The sequence below is a fragment of the Dendrobates tinctorius genome, unplaced genomic scaffold (assembly GCF_039654945.1).
Source record: "Dendrobates tinctorius isolate UK_male_01 unplaced genomic scaffold, ASM3965494v1 ptg000151l, whole genome shotgun sequence".
Classification (NCBI taxonomy): Eukaryota; Metazoa; Chordata; class Amphibia; order Anura; family Dendrobatidae; genus Dendrobates; species Dendrobates tinctorius.
Genome location: NW_027361818.1, coordinates 32,284,042 through 32,297,691, shown reverse-complemented (window position 1 = coordinate 32,297,691; position 13,650 = coordinate 32,284,042). Strand labels below are relative to the sequence as shown.

General features: G+C 47.9%; 1 protein-coding gene across 1 annotated transcript in view; it reads right to left on the bottom strand.

Moving 5' to 3' along the window:
* Nucleotides 1-2,162: 2,162 nt before the first annotated feature.
* Nucleotides 2,163-13,650, bottom strand: part of LOC141050031 (erythropoietin-like) — a 75,110-nt gene continuing 63,622 nt past the window's right edge. The window contains exon 5 of the mRNA XM_073546866.1: nt 2,163-2,514. Within this exon, the coding sequence (XP_073402967.1) occupies nt 2,371-2,514 (144 nt within the window). The 3' untranslated portion in view covers nt 2,163-2,370. The remainder of the gene's footprint in view (nt 2,515-13,650) is intronic.

Here is a 13,650-nt window from a genome sequence, read left to right as displayed (position 1 = left end):
TGCTTTCCGTGTTGTGACTCCTTGGTATTTGACCCGGCTTGTCCTCTGACCTGTTTGTCTGTCTTCCATCTCTGGTGTTCCTGCTCCCGTTTGGCTCTGACCTTTCTGGCTTGTGTTGACCACGTTTATTGCTCTGTCCTCTGGTACTGCATTTCCTGTTGGTTTCTGACCCGGCCTGTCTGACTACTCTTCTGCCATCTAGTGGCCCCTGTGCTGCGGCACTGTGTTGCTCCACGGTTAGTGCAACCTTTCTACCCCACCAGCACCCCCTGGTGGAGGTTGCGCATCATACCATCTAAGCAGCATTACAGCAGCATCTGCTATCCAACCGACCACCTGTTTGCACCACTCTGGCTTCAGAAGTTGTGTACTGTGCCTCCCTGCAACGTGGGACTAGAACCTATGTGTCATGGATGGGCGTGTTTCTTGTGCTCCAGCTTTAGAGATCACAGAAATGTTCACAGACCACATAACACTCTATGTCTGAGAAATGGAGGCCTACAAACATTTTAAAATCTTTTCTTTAGTTTTAAAGATCACAGAAATATATACTCCACGCTATAGAATAGTGTGTGGGTGAGAAATGTAGGAAAATGTTTCAACAATTTTTGGTAGTGTTATATAACACAAACAAGGACCTCAAAGCACGTAATACTTGATAAATCAAAATATATTCAATTTTTTTCAACTCCCACAAAATAAGCTGCTGCTGTATATTTGCCAATGGCCTTCATAGGCCTAATCCCTGTCTACAGACTGCACAGCCCTAATCCCTGCCTACAGACTGGATTCTGTCCCTGTCCCTGCTCCTGCAACTCTTTCTCCCTACACTAAATGCATATTGTATGTGATACAGACGATTAGCCCTTGGAAGGTCTGTTAGTATGGTGGCTCAGCTTCAGCATCAGTATCTACTCTACAGGCCTCTGATTCATTATTCTGTGCACACACAGAACTGGACAAGCACTCTCTCACTCCAATACGAAGGGTCACAGAGCTGTGTAATGGGGTCAGTGTGCCGAACCGTGTGCCTTCTCTTCTTTTATAACCTTTGATGATGTCACATGGCCTGCCAACCACAGTAATGCCACAACCAAGATGGCTATGGCATTACAGTAACACAGGCAATCACCACATACTTATTGGCTGTGTAACAGGCCGGCACCAAATATTCCATACATTTTCCATACAGTATGGTGGTAGGTATAAGGCACTCTTGAAGAAAAGGATTGGGTGCTCAAGAAGCGCTCCCCCAATGCACATGAAGAAGAGAAGAGATACTTGGCACTCCAAATAGCGTAACAAATCTTTATTCAGGCAACTCAGAGTGAGTCAATGACGTTTCAACCCTATGACATGGGCCTTCATCAGACACGGATTGCAATGAAAGCACCAGGAGGTATAGGGTAAGTTATCCACATTCCAGCCTGGTGCTGGGTGCTCTCGCCAATCCATGAAGCGGATAACTTACTCTTGTAATCTGTGTCTGATGAAGGCCCATATCATAGGGCCGAAAAGTCATGGACTCACTCTGGATTTGTGGTGCTATTCGCAGTGCTAGTATCTCTAATCTTCTTCAAGCCTTTTCTGTACAGTCAACATGTGTGTAGACATTAGGATGAGAGCCGCAGATAATGTTACGCAGATAATGAGACCTTTGAGTCACTCTTCTAAGCAGTTTTCAGGACGCTTTGATCTGAGAATTCTCGACCGGTCACCAGAATGGGTCATGCGTCAGGATAATAGGAAGACTTGCTGCCTGAACTTCTACAGACGTTGTACAGATATTGTCTTGAGCACAATGGCCATTTTTAGCAGTAGTCCTGCCGGTTACTCCACATTTTCTCCCCGCCTCCTGGGAAGTTGTACGCCAGTGATAAAAGATGGCCGATTACAGATGCTTATGACAGGAAAGATCTGTCACAAAGGGAAGTAGCTTGGCGAAGCATGGCGTCATCACTCTGGTCCTCTTTGGAGCCAGAGAATGGCTGGGAATTCTCTACCACCACGACATATTGTCTGTCTCTCAGTTTCCTTGATATTTTGCTTTAAACTACATAAACAAGATGAATGAGAAAGCACAAAGCGAACGTATCCTGTGGTCATCACCGTGACTGGTGTCCTGCCAGGCACCAACATCAAGAACACCAACCGAGCACAAGAAAATAGATTTATTTAAGCCAAAGATAAATATGTCCGACTATTTACAATTTAACTTAATATCAAATATAAACTCTCTTCATCACATTGACCTTTTTCCACTGTAGAATAAACAAACGCTACAAACACATAAGTCGTCCATCAAACACTTGCATCCATCAGTAGTCCCTGTTTTGTGGAGTGGAGCGAAGGTGACCTCTGTCCAGGGCCTCATCTGTGCTGAAGGCTTCTGCACAGAGACACCATCAGAAATTTGTATTTTCCTACTAAAAAGTTTTTGTAAACAGTGTAGAATTGTTTTAAAGTCGATACGTCGAGAGTCCGAACTCCAAGTTCTGGATTGTGTGCTTCACCCTAAAGGAAAATAAAAGGAGACTTATTAATGGAGCATAAATCATCGAATTATACTAGAAAGGGAGATTTCAGCCAAACCAGGATTGTGATTACAGGCTAATTCACACAACTATTGAGCAACCATATCTTACAGACTGTATTTGGCCTCAATTCACAGCTCACATTGATGGAGATTGGAGAATTTGGTAATCTTGAGCTTTATTGTAGGCAGTAAACCCAGACACAAAAGATACAAGTGCATGGAGATACATTGTACGTAGCAGTGTATTTCTATGTCCCTGTTTTCTAGAGGTGAGCAAAAAGTCAGATTGGTTTGTTCCTATAAAACGAATAAAAATAATAAATAACAACTACAATGATGATGCGTGCATGGTGGCCGCGACGGCCCTCAGTGCAGACAAGCAAGATAGCATGCGCACATAGGGGCTTTATTCAAAAGTTTTTTCTGCTCACCATGTTTCACTGCACATGCTGCAGCTCCTTATCAGTTTCCTCTTTATCTCAAGGATCTGGGTAACTCTCAAAATAAATGTTTCTCTGTGCCTGTGTTATGTATTGTGAGGCAGTGACCGGAGTCATATGTGAGGGTCCCTCTGTGTCCCCCAGGAAGCGCTCAGAAGCGTATTAGATCTGCTGGAGTGCCTTGTGGTCACAGCAGCATGTCTGTGAGTCACAAGGCAGACTAAAAGTAAGTTTGAACCTGGTCAAGTTATTTGATCAAGGAGCTTGTTCAGGAAAACCCGGTATGGGCTTTTATTTTTGAAACTGACTGCAGGAAGGTAGTGGGGTCCGGTCCATTTCCTCCAGCCCAGATCTTATAAGTGGCCTATGGCCACAGATAGGAGTGAAGGAAAAAGAAACCCTGCAGGAAGAGTTTGGGTGGGTCAGTTTTGGTTTTGCAAGCAGACAGAGCAGGTGGTCTGCAGAGCACTCCCTGTGTGAGGCAACACAGGGCCAAACGGAGTCAAAACGTCTGGCACCCCCTGCATACATGGCAGTGCGGTCACTCACGGCAACTAACCCAGGACTGTCTCTTTGTTTTCCCGGCTGCGATCCGGAGGATTCAGTGTAGAGTTGTTCATATAGTATGCTACTGTGTATATAGTGTGGAATGTACACTATATACACTGGCACATCTCTACACTTTATAGTATACTAGCTGAAGAGCCCGGCATTGCCCGGGCATAGTAACTAAATGTGGTCAGTTATAACAAACTATAATGATTATATTGCACATAAATTATGGCTGTGTGCCATCTCCTCCTGTATATAGTATATACCAGTGTGCCATCTCCTCCTGTATATAGTATATACCTGTGTCATCTCCTCCTGTATATAGTATATACCTGTATGCCATCTCCCCTGTATATAGTATATACCTGTATGCCATCTCCCCTGTATATAGTATAATAATATAATAATAATAAATTTTATTTTTATAGCGCCGACATATTCCGTAGCACTTTACATTTCAGAGGGGATTTGTACAGACAATAGACATTACAGCATAACAATAATCACATACAGTAGATTATAACAAATAACAAGAGGAGTGAGGGCCCTGCTCGCAAGCTTACAATCTGTGAGGAAAGAGGTAGACACGAAAGGTGGGTGGTAACAGTTGCCCTGATTGTATGGACCAGCCATAATGTTAAGTGTGTAACAGTACAGACACAGAGGGCTAATGGATGCATAAAGCATGTGGGAACATGATGCTGGGAACCTGGTTATGGTAAAACTTTTGGCTCTGCCACACAGGGATAGGTTAGGTTAATGTGTTGAGGCGATAGGCCAGTCTGAATAAATGCGTTTTCAGGACACGCTTAAAATTGTGGGGATTGGGGACTAATCGTATTGACCTGGGAAGTGCATTCCAAAGAATTGGCGCGGCACGTGTAAAGTCTTGGAGACGGGAGTGGGAGGTTCTGACTATTGAGGATACTAACCTCAGGTCATCAGCAGAACGGAGGGCGCGGGTAGGGTGGTATACTGAAACAAGGGAGGAGATGTAGGGTGGTGCTGAGCCATGGAGGGCTTTGTGGGTGAGGGTAATAAGTTTATACTGAATTCTGGAGTGGATGGGTAGCCAGTGTAATGACTGGCACAAGGTAGAGGCATCGGTGTAACGATTGGTGAGGAATATGATCCTGGCTGCAGCATTCAAGACAGATTGGAGAGGGGAGAGTTTGGTAAGAGGGAGACCGATTAGAAGAGAGTTACAATAGTCGAGACGAGAATGAATAAGAGAAACAGTAAGAGTTTTTGCAGAGTCAAAAGTAAGAAAAGGTCGAATTCTAGAAATGTTTTTGAGGTGCAGATGACAAGAGCGAGCCAGTGATCGAATGTGGGGGGCAAAGGAAAGCTCGGAATCAAGTATGACCCCAAGACAGCGGGCATGTTGCTGGGGAGTAATAGTGGAACCACACACAGAAATAGCAATGTCGGGTGTAGGTACATTAGTAGCGGGAGGAAACACCAGGAGTTCAGTCTTTGACAGGTTCAGTTTCAGATATAGTGAGGACATGATATTAGACACAGCGTTTAGACAATCGCCAGTGTTTTCTAGAAAGGCTGGCGTGATGTCAGGAGAAGAAGCGTATAATTGGGTGTCATCAGCATAGAGATGGTACTGGAAACCAAATCTACTGATTGTTTGACCAATAGGGGCAGTGTACAAGGAGAAGAGGAGGGGGCCTAGAACCGATCCTTGAGGAACCCCAACAGTAAGGGGAAGGTGAGAGGAGGAGGAACCGGCAAAAGAAACAGTAAAGGAGCGGTCGGAGAGATAGGAGGAGAACCAGGAGAGAATGGTGTCCTTGAAGCCAATGGAATGGAGCATAGTGAGGAGGAGCTGATGATCCACAGTGTCGAATGCTGCAGAGAGATCCAAGAGAATTAGCATGGAGTAATGACCATTTGATTTAGCTGTTAGCAGATCATTAGAGACTTTAGTGAGGGCAGTTTCAGTGGAGTGTAAAGAGCGGAAACCGGATTGGAGAGGGTCGAGAACAGAGTTTTCTGAGAGATAGCGGATAAGACGGGAGTGGACCAGGCGTTCCAGGAGTTTAGAGATGAAGGGAAGATTAGAGACAGGTTTATAGTTAGCGGCACAGTTTTGGTCGAGGGATGGTTTTTTAAGTAGTGGATGTATGATGGCATGCTTAAATGAGGAGGGAAAAATACCAGAAGAGAGAGAGAGGTTAAATATTTTAGTTAGGTGAGGGGTGACAGCAGGGGAAAGGGACTGGAGGAGATGTGACGGAAATGGGTCACTGGTGCAAGTAGTTTGGCGAGAAGATGCAAGGAGCCTGCTTACTTCTTCTTCTGTGACTGGTTCAAAATCAGAGAGTGAGTTAGATGCAGTGGGGGAGGGAGGACAGTGCATGGTATGAGGGGATTTGGAGATAATTTCCTGTCGGATCTGGTCAATTTTTTCTTTGAAGTAATTGGCCAGATCGTCAGCTCGGAGCTCCGTGGTTGGGGCCTGTACTCTTGGATTGAGTAGAGAATGAAAAGTGTCAAAGAGACGTTTCGGGTTATTGGACAGTGAGGTGATGAGGGTGTTGAAATAGGTTTGTTTGGAGAGGTGAAGGGCAGTGTTGTATGTTCTAAGCATAAACTTAAAATGGATGAAATCTTCGTGTAGATTGGATTTTCTCCACAGACGTTCGGCGCACCTGGAGCACCGCTGCAGGAAACGTGTTTGCACCGTGTGCCAGGGTTGTCACCGTCTGTGTTGTGGTGTTCTATTTATAGGGGGTGCAAATTCATCCAGGGCACTTTGATGTGTTTCATTGTAATGCTTCAATGCAGAATCAGGACATGAGAGGGAGGAGATAGGGGCCAATGAAGACTGCAAGTTCTTCAGAAGTTTCTGGGTGTTAATGGCCTGTATGTTTCTATAAGTCTGGACAGTGGGGGTGACCTGAGCAGCCTGGCAGTTCTTTATAGAGAGTGAAAGAAGATTGTGGTCAGAGAACGGGAGAGGGGAGTTTGCAAAATCATCCACTGCACAAAGCCGAGAGAAGACCAAGTCGAGGGAGTTTCCGTCTTCATGCGTTGGAGAATTAGTAAGCTGCGAAAGGCCAAATGAGGAGGTTAGAGATAAAAGGTGAGTAGCATATGGTGAGAGGGGAAGAGCAATGGGGATGTTGAAATCTCCCATGATGAGGGTAGGGATGTCACAGGAGAGAAAATGTGGAAGCCAAGTGGCAAAATGATCCAGGAACTGATGGGAGGGGCCGGGAGGACGATACACCACCGCCACTTGCATGGAGAAGGGGGTGTAGAGTCTGACGGCATGAACCTCAAAAGAAGGGAAGACATGTGAGGGTACTTGAGGGATAACCTGAAAGGTACATTTTGGTGATAGGAGCAGACCAACGCCTCCACCAGCTCTATTGTCTGATCTTGGGGTATGAGAGAAGTGTAGTCCCCCGTATGAAAGAGCAGCAGCAGCGGTAGTATCTGACTGCTGGATCCAGGTTTCAGTAAGAGCCAGGAGGTTAAGAGAATTAGAAAGGAAGAAGTCATGAATGAAGGAGAGTTTGTTACACACTGAGCGAGAATTCCAAAGTGCACAATTAAGAGAGATAGATGGCAGGCAGGGAATATTAATAAGATTAGAGGGGTTTCTGAGTGTAGCAGTGGGGGGGTTTGACTTTCTATAACATGGGGGACCAGGGTTGGGAGCAATGTCTCCTGCGACTAGGAGAAGGAGGATAGAAAGAGTGAGCAGATGGTTAAGTGATTTGTGAGAGCGTCTCTGGTGTTGAATGGTGGGACTGCCTGGATCTGTGCAATTTAACAATGTGAAAAGAGCGTGAGTGCTATACATAGGAGAGGAAAGAAGCGAGGGGCCAATATGGATGGAATGTAGAGAGTTAATGCCAGGGCGGTGGATGTGTGTGAATGCAGCGGCCAGGATTAAAATTACACAAATGCATATGGTATATATTTGTTGTACTCCAAATGTACAGGGAGTAGATGTATATAAATGTCTTACCTGTCTCCTGCCCTGTCTAACTGCCATGTTATAACTGCCAGTAGTACTTTGATACATGTACTTAGATTACATGTGCATAAATGCCACCCCTGCATAAATGCTCCCCCTAGCTAGGTCTGAATATATAGGAGGTTAAGGCTAAGTTTTTTTTTTGTTTTTTTTTTGGCTCTCTTCTCGTTAATCAATCACACTAAATTGAGACACCAGGACCCAATAAAATGTTGTGGTCAAATAAACACATGTCCAGCACTACATGGATCATAAAGCACTTTGAAAAGTTTCTTGACCTCACAACATAAGGGGACAAGCAGAGTAAGTTGAAAAAAAAACTATATACCTGATATAAGTTTGCAGAGTTGAAAACACATAGATAGCATTCAGGATTAACTGCTTGCTGACATTGAATGGAGACACAGGAGTGGATTCAGAGCAGAGATTGGAAAAGCTGGTTACCAGATATAAGTTTGCAGAGTTGAAAACACATAGATAGCATTCAGGATTAACTGCTTGCTGAGTATATACCTGTGCCATCTCCTCTGTATATAGTATATACCTGTGTGTCATTTCCTCCTGTATATAGTATATACCTGTATGCCATCTCCCCTGTATATAGTATATACCTGTGTGTCATCTTCCCTGTATATAGTATATACCTGTGTCATCTCCTCCTGTATATAGTATATACCTGTGTCATCTCCCCTGTATATAGTATATACCTGTGTGTCATCTCCCCTGTATATAGTATATACCTGTGTGTCATCTTCCCTGTATATAGTATATACCTGTGTCATCTCCTCCTGTATATAGTATATACCTGTGTCATCTCCTCTTGTATATAGTATATACCTGTGTCATCTCCTCCTGTATATAGAATATGCCTGTGTCATCTCCTCCTGAATATAGTATATACCTGTGTATCATCTCCGCCTGTATATAATATATAGCTGTGTCATCTCCTCCAGTATATAGTATATACCTGTGTCATCTCCCCTGTTTATAGTATATACCTGTATGTCATCTCCTCCTGTATATAGTGTATACCTGTATGTCATCTCCTCCTGTATATAATATATACCCGTATGTAAGCCTAGCAGGAAGGACTATGGCGGATCTACACTGAGCCTAGCTGGAAGGACTATAGCGGCTCTGGACTGAGCCTAGCAGGAAGGAGTATGGCGGCTCTGGACTAAGCCTAGCAGGACGGCGTATGGCAGCTCTGGTCTAAGCCTAGAAGGAAGGAGTATGGTGACTCTGGTCTAAGCCTAGCAGGAAAGAGTATGGTGGCTCTGGTCTAAGCCTAGCAGGAAGAAGTATGAATGCTCTGGTTTAATCCTAGCAGAAAGGGATATGGAGGTTCTGGTCTAAGTCGAGGAGGAAGAAGTATGGCGGCACTGATATAAGCTTAGCAGGGAGGAGTATAGCGGCTCTAGTCTAAGCCTAGCAGGAAGTAGTATGGCAGCTCTGGTCTAAGCCTAGCAGGAAGGAATATGAAGGCTCTGGTCTAAGCCTAGCAAGAAGGAGCATGGCAGCTCTTGTCTAAGCCTAGCAGGAAGGAGTATGGCGGCTCTGGTCTGAGCCTAGCAGGAAGGAGTATGGTGGCTCTCGACTGAGCCTAGCAGGAAGGTGTATGGCGGCTCTGGACTAAGCCTAGCAGGAAGGAGTACGGTGGCTCTGGACTGAGCCTAGCAGAAAGGAGTATGGCAGCTCTGGACAGAGCCTAGCAGGAAGGAGTATGGCGGCTCTGGACTAAGCCTAGCAGTTACGGGTATGGAGGCTCTGGATTGAGCCTAGCAGAAAGGAGTATGGCGTCTCTGGATTATACCTAGCAGGAAGGAGTATGGAAGCTCTGGTCTAAGCCTAGCAGGAAGGAATATGAAGGCTCTGGTCTAAGCCTAGCAGGAAGGAGTATGGCAGCTCTGGTCTAAGCCTAGCAGGAATAAGTATGGCAGCTCTGGTGTAAGCCTAGCATGAAGGAGTATGGCGGCTCTGGTTTGAACCTAGCAGGAAGGAGTATGATTGCTCTGGTCTGAGCCTAGCAGGAAGGAGTATGGCGGCTCTGGTCTGAGCCTAGCAGGATAGCAGGAAGGAGTATGGCGGTTCTGGTCTGAGCCTAGCAGGAAGGAGTATGGTGGCTCTGGACTGAGCCTAGCAGGAAGGAATATGAAGGCTCTGGTCTAAGTCTAGCAGGAAGGAGTATGGCAGCTCTTGTCTAAGCCTAGCAGGAAGGAGTATGGCAGCTCTGGTATAAGCCTAGCAGGAAGGAGTATGGCAGCTCTGGTCTGAGCCTAGCAGGAATGAGTATGGCGGCTCTGGACTGAGCCTAGCAGGAAGGCGTCAGGTGGCTCTGGACTAAGCCTAGCAGGAAGGCGTATGCTGGCTCTGGACTGAGCCTAGCAGAAAGGAGTATGGCGGCTCTGGACGGAGCCTAGCAGGAAGGAGTATGGCGGCTTTGGACTAAGCCTAGCAGGAAGGAGTATGGAGGCTCTGGTCTAAGCCTAGAAGGAAGGAGTATGGTGACTCTGGTCTAAGCCTAGCAGGAAAGAGTATGGTGGCTCTGGTCTAAGCCTAGCAGGAAGAAGTATGAAGGCTCTGGTTTAATCCTAGCAAAAAGGGGTATGGCGGTTCTAGTCTAAGTCCAGGAGGAAGAAGTATGGCGGCACTGATATAAGCTTAGCAGGGAGGAGTATAGCGGCTCTGGTCTAAGCCCAGCAGGAAGGAGTATGGTAGCTCTAGTCTAAGCCTAGCAGGAAGTGGTATGGAGGCCCTGGTCTAAGCCTAGCAGGAAGGACTATGGCGGCTCTGGACTGAACCTAGCAGGAAGGAGTATGGAGACTCTGGTCTAAGCCTAGCAGGAAGGAATATGAAGGCTCTGGTCTAAGCCTAGCAGGAAAGAGTATGGTGGCTATGGTCTAAGTGTGGCGCCCCTGAGACTCAGTCGCCACAGAGGTGCTGCACCTTCTCCTAAGGTGTAGTGCCCCACCAACTAGGTAAGTTGGGAACTCCTTTCCACACTCCAACACTCGCATCCCACTCGACAGGGTAGTTCAGCACAACCACATTGAGGTCTCTCTCTCCTCCTAGACATTAGGAGTGCCTTGGTGGTTTCCTGCTTGGAACACTGGATGTGCTGGGAGATGGGTGGAGTTGAGATCCATATAAAAGATGGGGAAGGTTTAGAATTACAGGTCAGATCAGTCTGAGAGTGGAGTCGGGAGGTGAGTCTGATGGGAGGTCAGGCGAGAAAAGAACAGTCAGGAGAGTCTGAAGAAGGGGCCGAGGAGAAGGAGTGCTGCAGCTGCCTCAGTGATCTGAGCCAGCTGGCACGGGAAAGGAACAGAAGGAGAAAGAGTAGAACTGCAACCTAAGCTTCCATAAGAGAGAGAAAGAACAGTGCGGAACGAAGGAGTAGGAAAACAGAGAGGAGACGTGGGTTGGAAGAGGAACCCTGCCTATAGGTTCTCAGCGCAAGGCCGGGGCCCGGTCCCCGAGGTTGTATGGACACTTATGGTTCTGCAGCAGACACCGGTGGAGTAATTGGCTGTAAATGCCCTACTCCCATCTAAGACTTGGGGCACAACAGCAACTGAATAGAGAGCCAGGACTCCGGAGAAGGGAGTCCCCGAGAGAGGCTACAGCTGTCTGCTATACGAGTTGAGTTGTTAGGAGCATCTGACAGGAGGAATTCCAGAGTACCACGGTACTGGAGCTCTTCACACCTTAAGGCGCAATAGAGGAGTCGTTCAGGAAAGGTACATGTTGGCGGAGTGTTGGAGAGGAGAATCCTGACTTGCCCAGGAGATTGATTGAGCTTCTGCCCCGGAGGACACGGCATGGAAGCGGGCACCAGTGTGTACCATGAACTTTGAGTAAAGCGTTGGAACTGCAAGCCCTGGTGTCTTCCATTCATTTGTGCGCTAACACCGTCAGCACCGCTACATCTGGGTACCAGCATTCCTCACACCGCCTGCACCTATTCTCATCTATTGTAATTACACTGCCCTGAGGTTACAGCTTCACCTGTGGGGAGCTACACCATCTATGCTGCAACACACCATCAGCCCCAGAGGATCTGTACGCAGCGTTGGCTTGACATCTTGCTTGCCAAACACCACAGGTGGCGTCACGAACTATCACATAAACTATATCACAAACCACCATTCATTTGGGCGCCCAGGGCCACGGACGGGGTCACCGCTGCTGTGACACATTCCCCTGACACCGGCCTGGGTTCCGAGTACCCCACAGCCCTGGGAGGGCGACCCAATTTTGGCGTCACGAATAGGATGACAATACCCGATACCATCGAGTTCTGTGCGCCTGAATTTTGTGAGACTTTGAACTTTTGAAAATGTGCAGAAGGCCTAATTTAATAGACTGTAAAATGGACATTAGAAATGGCCGCTGGCGCGGAGAAGAAGGGCGTGAAGAGATGGGAGGTCCTAGGAAAAGGCCGCGAAGAGTATTGAGCCTTCCCTGCCTGAATTACTATGTGACAGCGACATGGCCCATCCCCAGAGGGGTTCGTATACTGGCTTGGTATGGAGGTGCTGGAAGAAGACGCCGCCCCCGGAAGGAGGGGCAGAAGAAGCCAGTGGTGGGAAAGGGGCTGAGGCAGGAAGAAGAACGCCATTTTGGAGAGAGAGGGAAGGAGGCCTGCGGAGCGTGGGGAAACGGATCTCCCTGGCGCCATGGTTGAAGGCTCCAACCTGATCTCCGGGATGAACCGCTGGCAGCTGGAAGAAAAAATAGTCGAGCTGACCACCCGGCTGCAGCTGAGACAGGAGGCCTTGGAGAGGCTGAACCGGCAACATGCCCAGGAGGGGTCTACGCCTGCAGTACCCGCTCCACCGGTACCTGCTACCGCTGCACCGGACTGTCCTCAGGCAGCGCTGATCTATACTTCCACCCTGTCCGTGCGGCTGAGTGCCACTTGCCTGAAAAAGTTACCGGAGGGCCAGGGAGCTGAGACCGTGCTCCCGCCCGGACCTGTCACTGCTGCGCAGGTCCCTACCGAAGCCCCCGCGGACCTGGAGCCGCCATCGGCATCACCACCGCCGGAGCAGAGGCCGCACCACCAAGAGGCCCCAGGTATGTCAGATGTCCCTCCACCTGGGAAAGCCCTGGGGTGTACCACGGTTGCAGCGGCTGGCCAGGTCATGCTAGACCTGGTCTGGGACCGGGATGACTGTCCCCAGGGGGAAACATCAGAACCCTCGACGGTGGCGCCGCGGTGTAAGACCAGTTTGGAGTGGTCCCGGAAGGAGCGGGAGGAAGATGAGAACTGGGCTAGTTGTCAGGCTACCATCCGGCAACTGGCAGCTGAATACCGGGAGAGGGAGCAGCAATACTAGGCCCAGATCTAGCCAGAAAGGAGAAGGCCCGTGCTGGTCATTACGGGCCTCGGGATGCACTTGGCTGGGGGCAAGTTTTGAACGTGAACCAGGAGAAGGGTTTCGGGTTCATTGCAGACCCCAAAAGAATAAGTGACCTTTTCTTCAGCCGGCGGGATGTGGAGCCCCATCTGAGGAAGGGGCATCCTGATAGGAATCTGCAACCTGGGGAGTACGTGACATTCAACCGGCATGAAGGACTCAGGGGGTGGTATGCCCTGAATATTCGGCGCATCCCAGGGGAGCTTCTGGAGAGATACAAGCTGAAGCGACCTGCTGCACCTCCACCCCCAGTTGTCACCCAGCCTGTTCAGGTACCTGCTCCCAGGAAATCGGCTGCCCTTGAATCAGCCCCAGCCCGGCAGCCTAAGCCAAAGGTCACCAACTGGACACCTTGGGAAGAGGAATACTTGAAGATGGCCAATGAAAACCTCACGTCTGGTGACAGTTCCCGTTCGGCTTCCAGAACCCCAGGAGGGGACCACAATTAGAAAACGTTCAAAATCTCGTTACCCAGGAGGGTTTGCTTGCACCATTGCACCTGTTTCTATTTTTGTTGTTATCATGTTTTTCTGGTAGCACTTTTGTTGCCTAATTTTTGCAGTGGCAGCGTTCTTCAATTTTGAACTACAGTGATCATGAACTTGGAGTGTATCTCAAACTCTCTTGTAAATAGTTTGCACCTCTTTAGGTGCTCTCTCTTGGTTTTACGTAAAAGACACTTTGTGAAGATAATGTTTT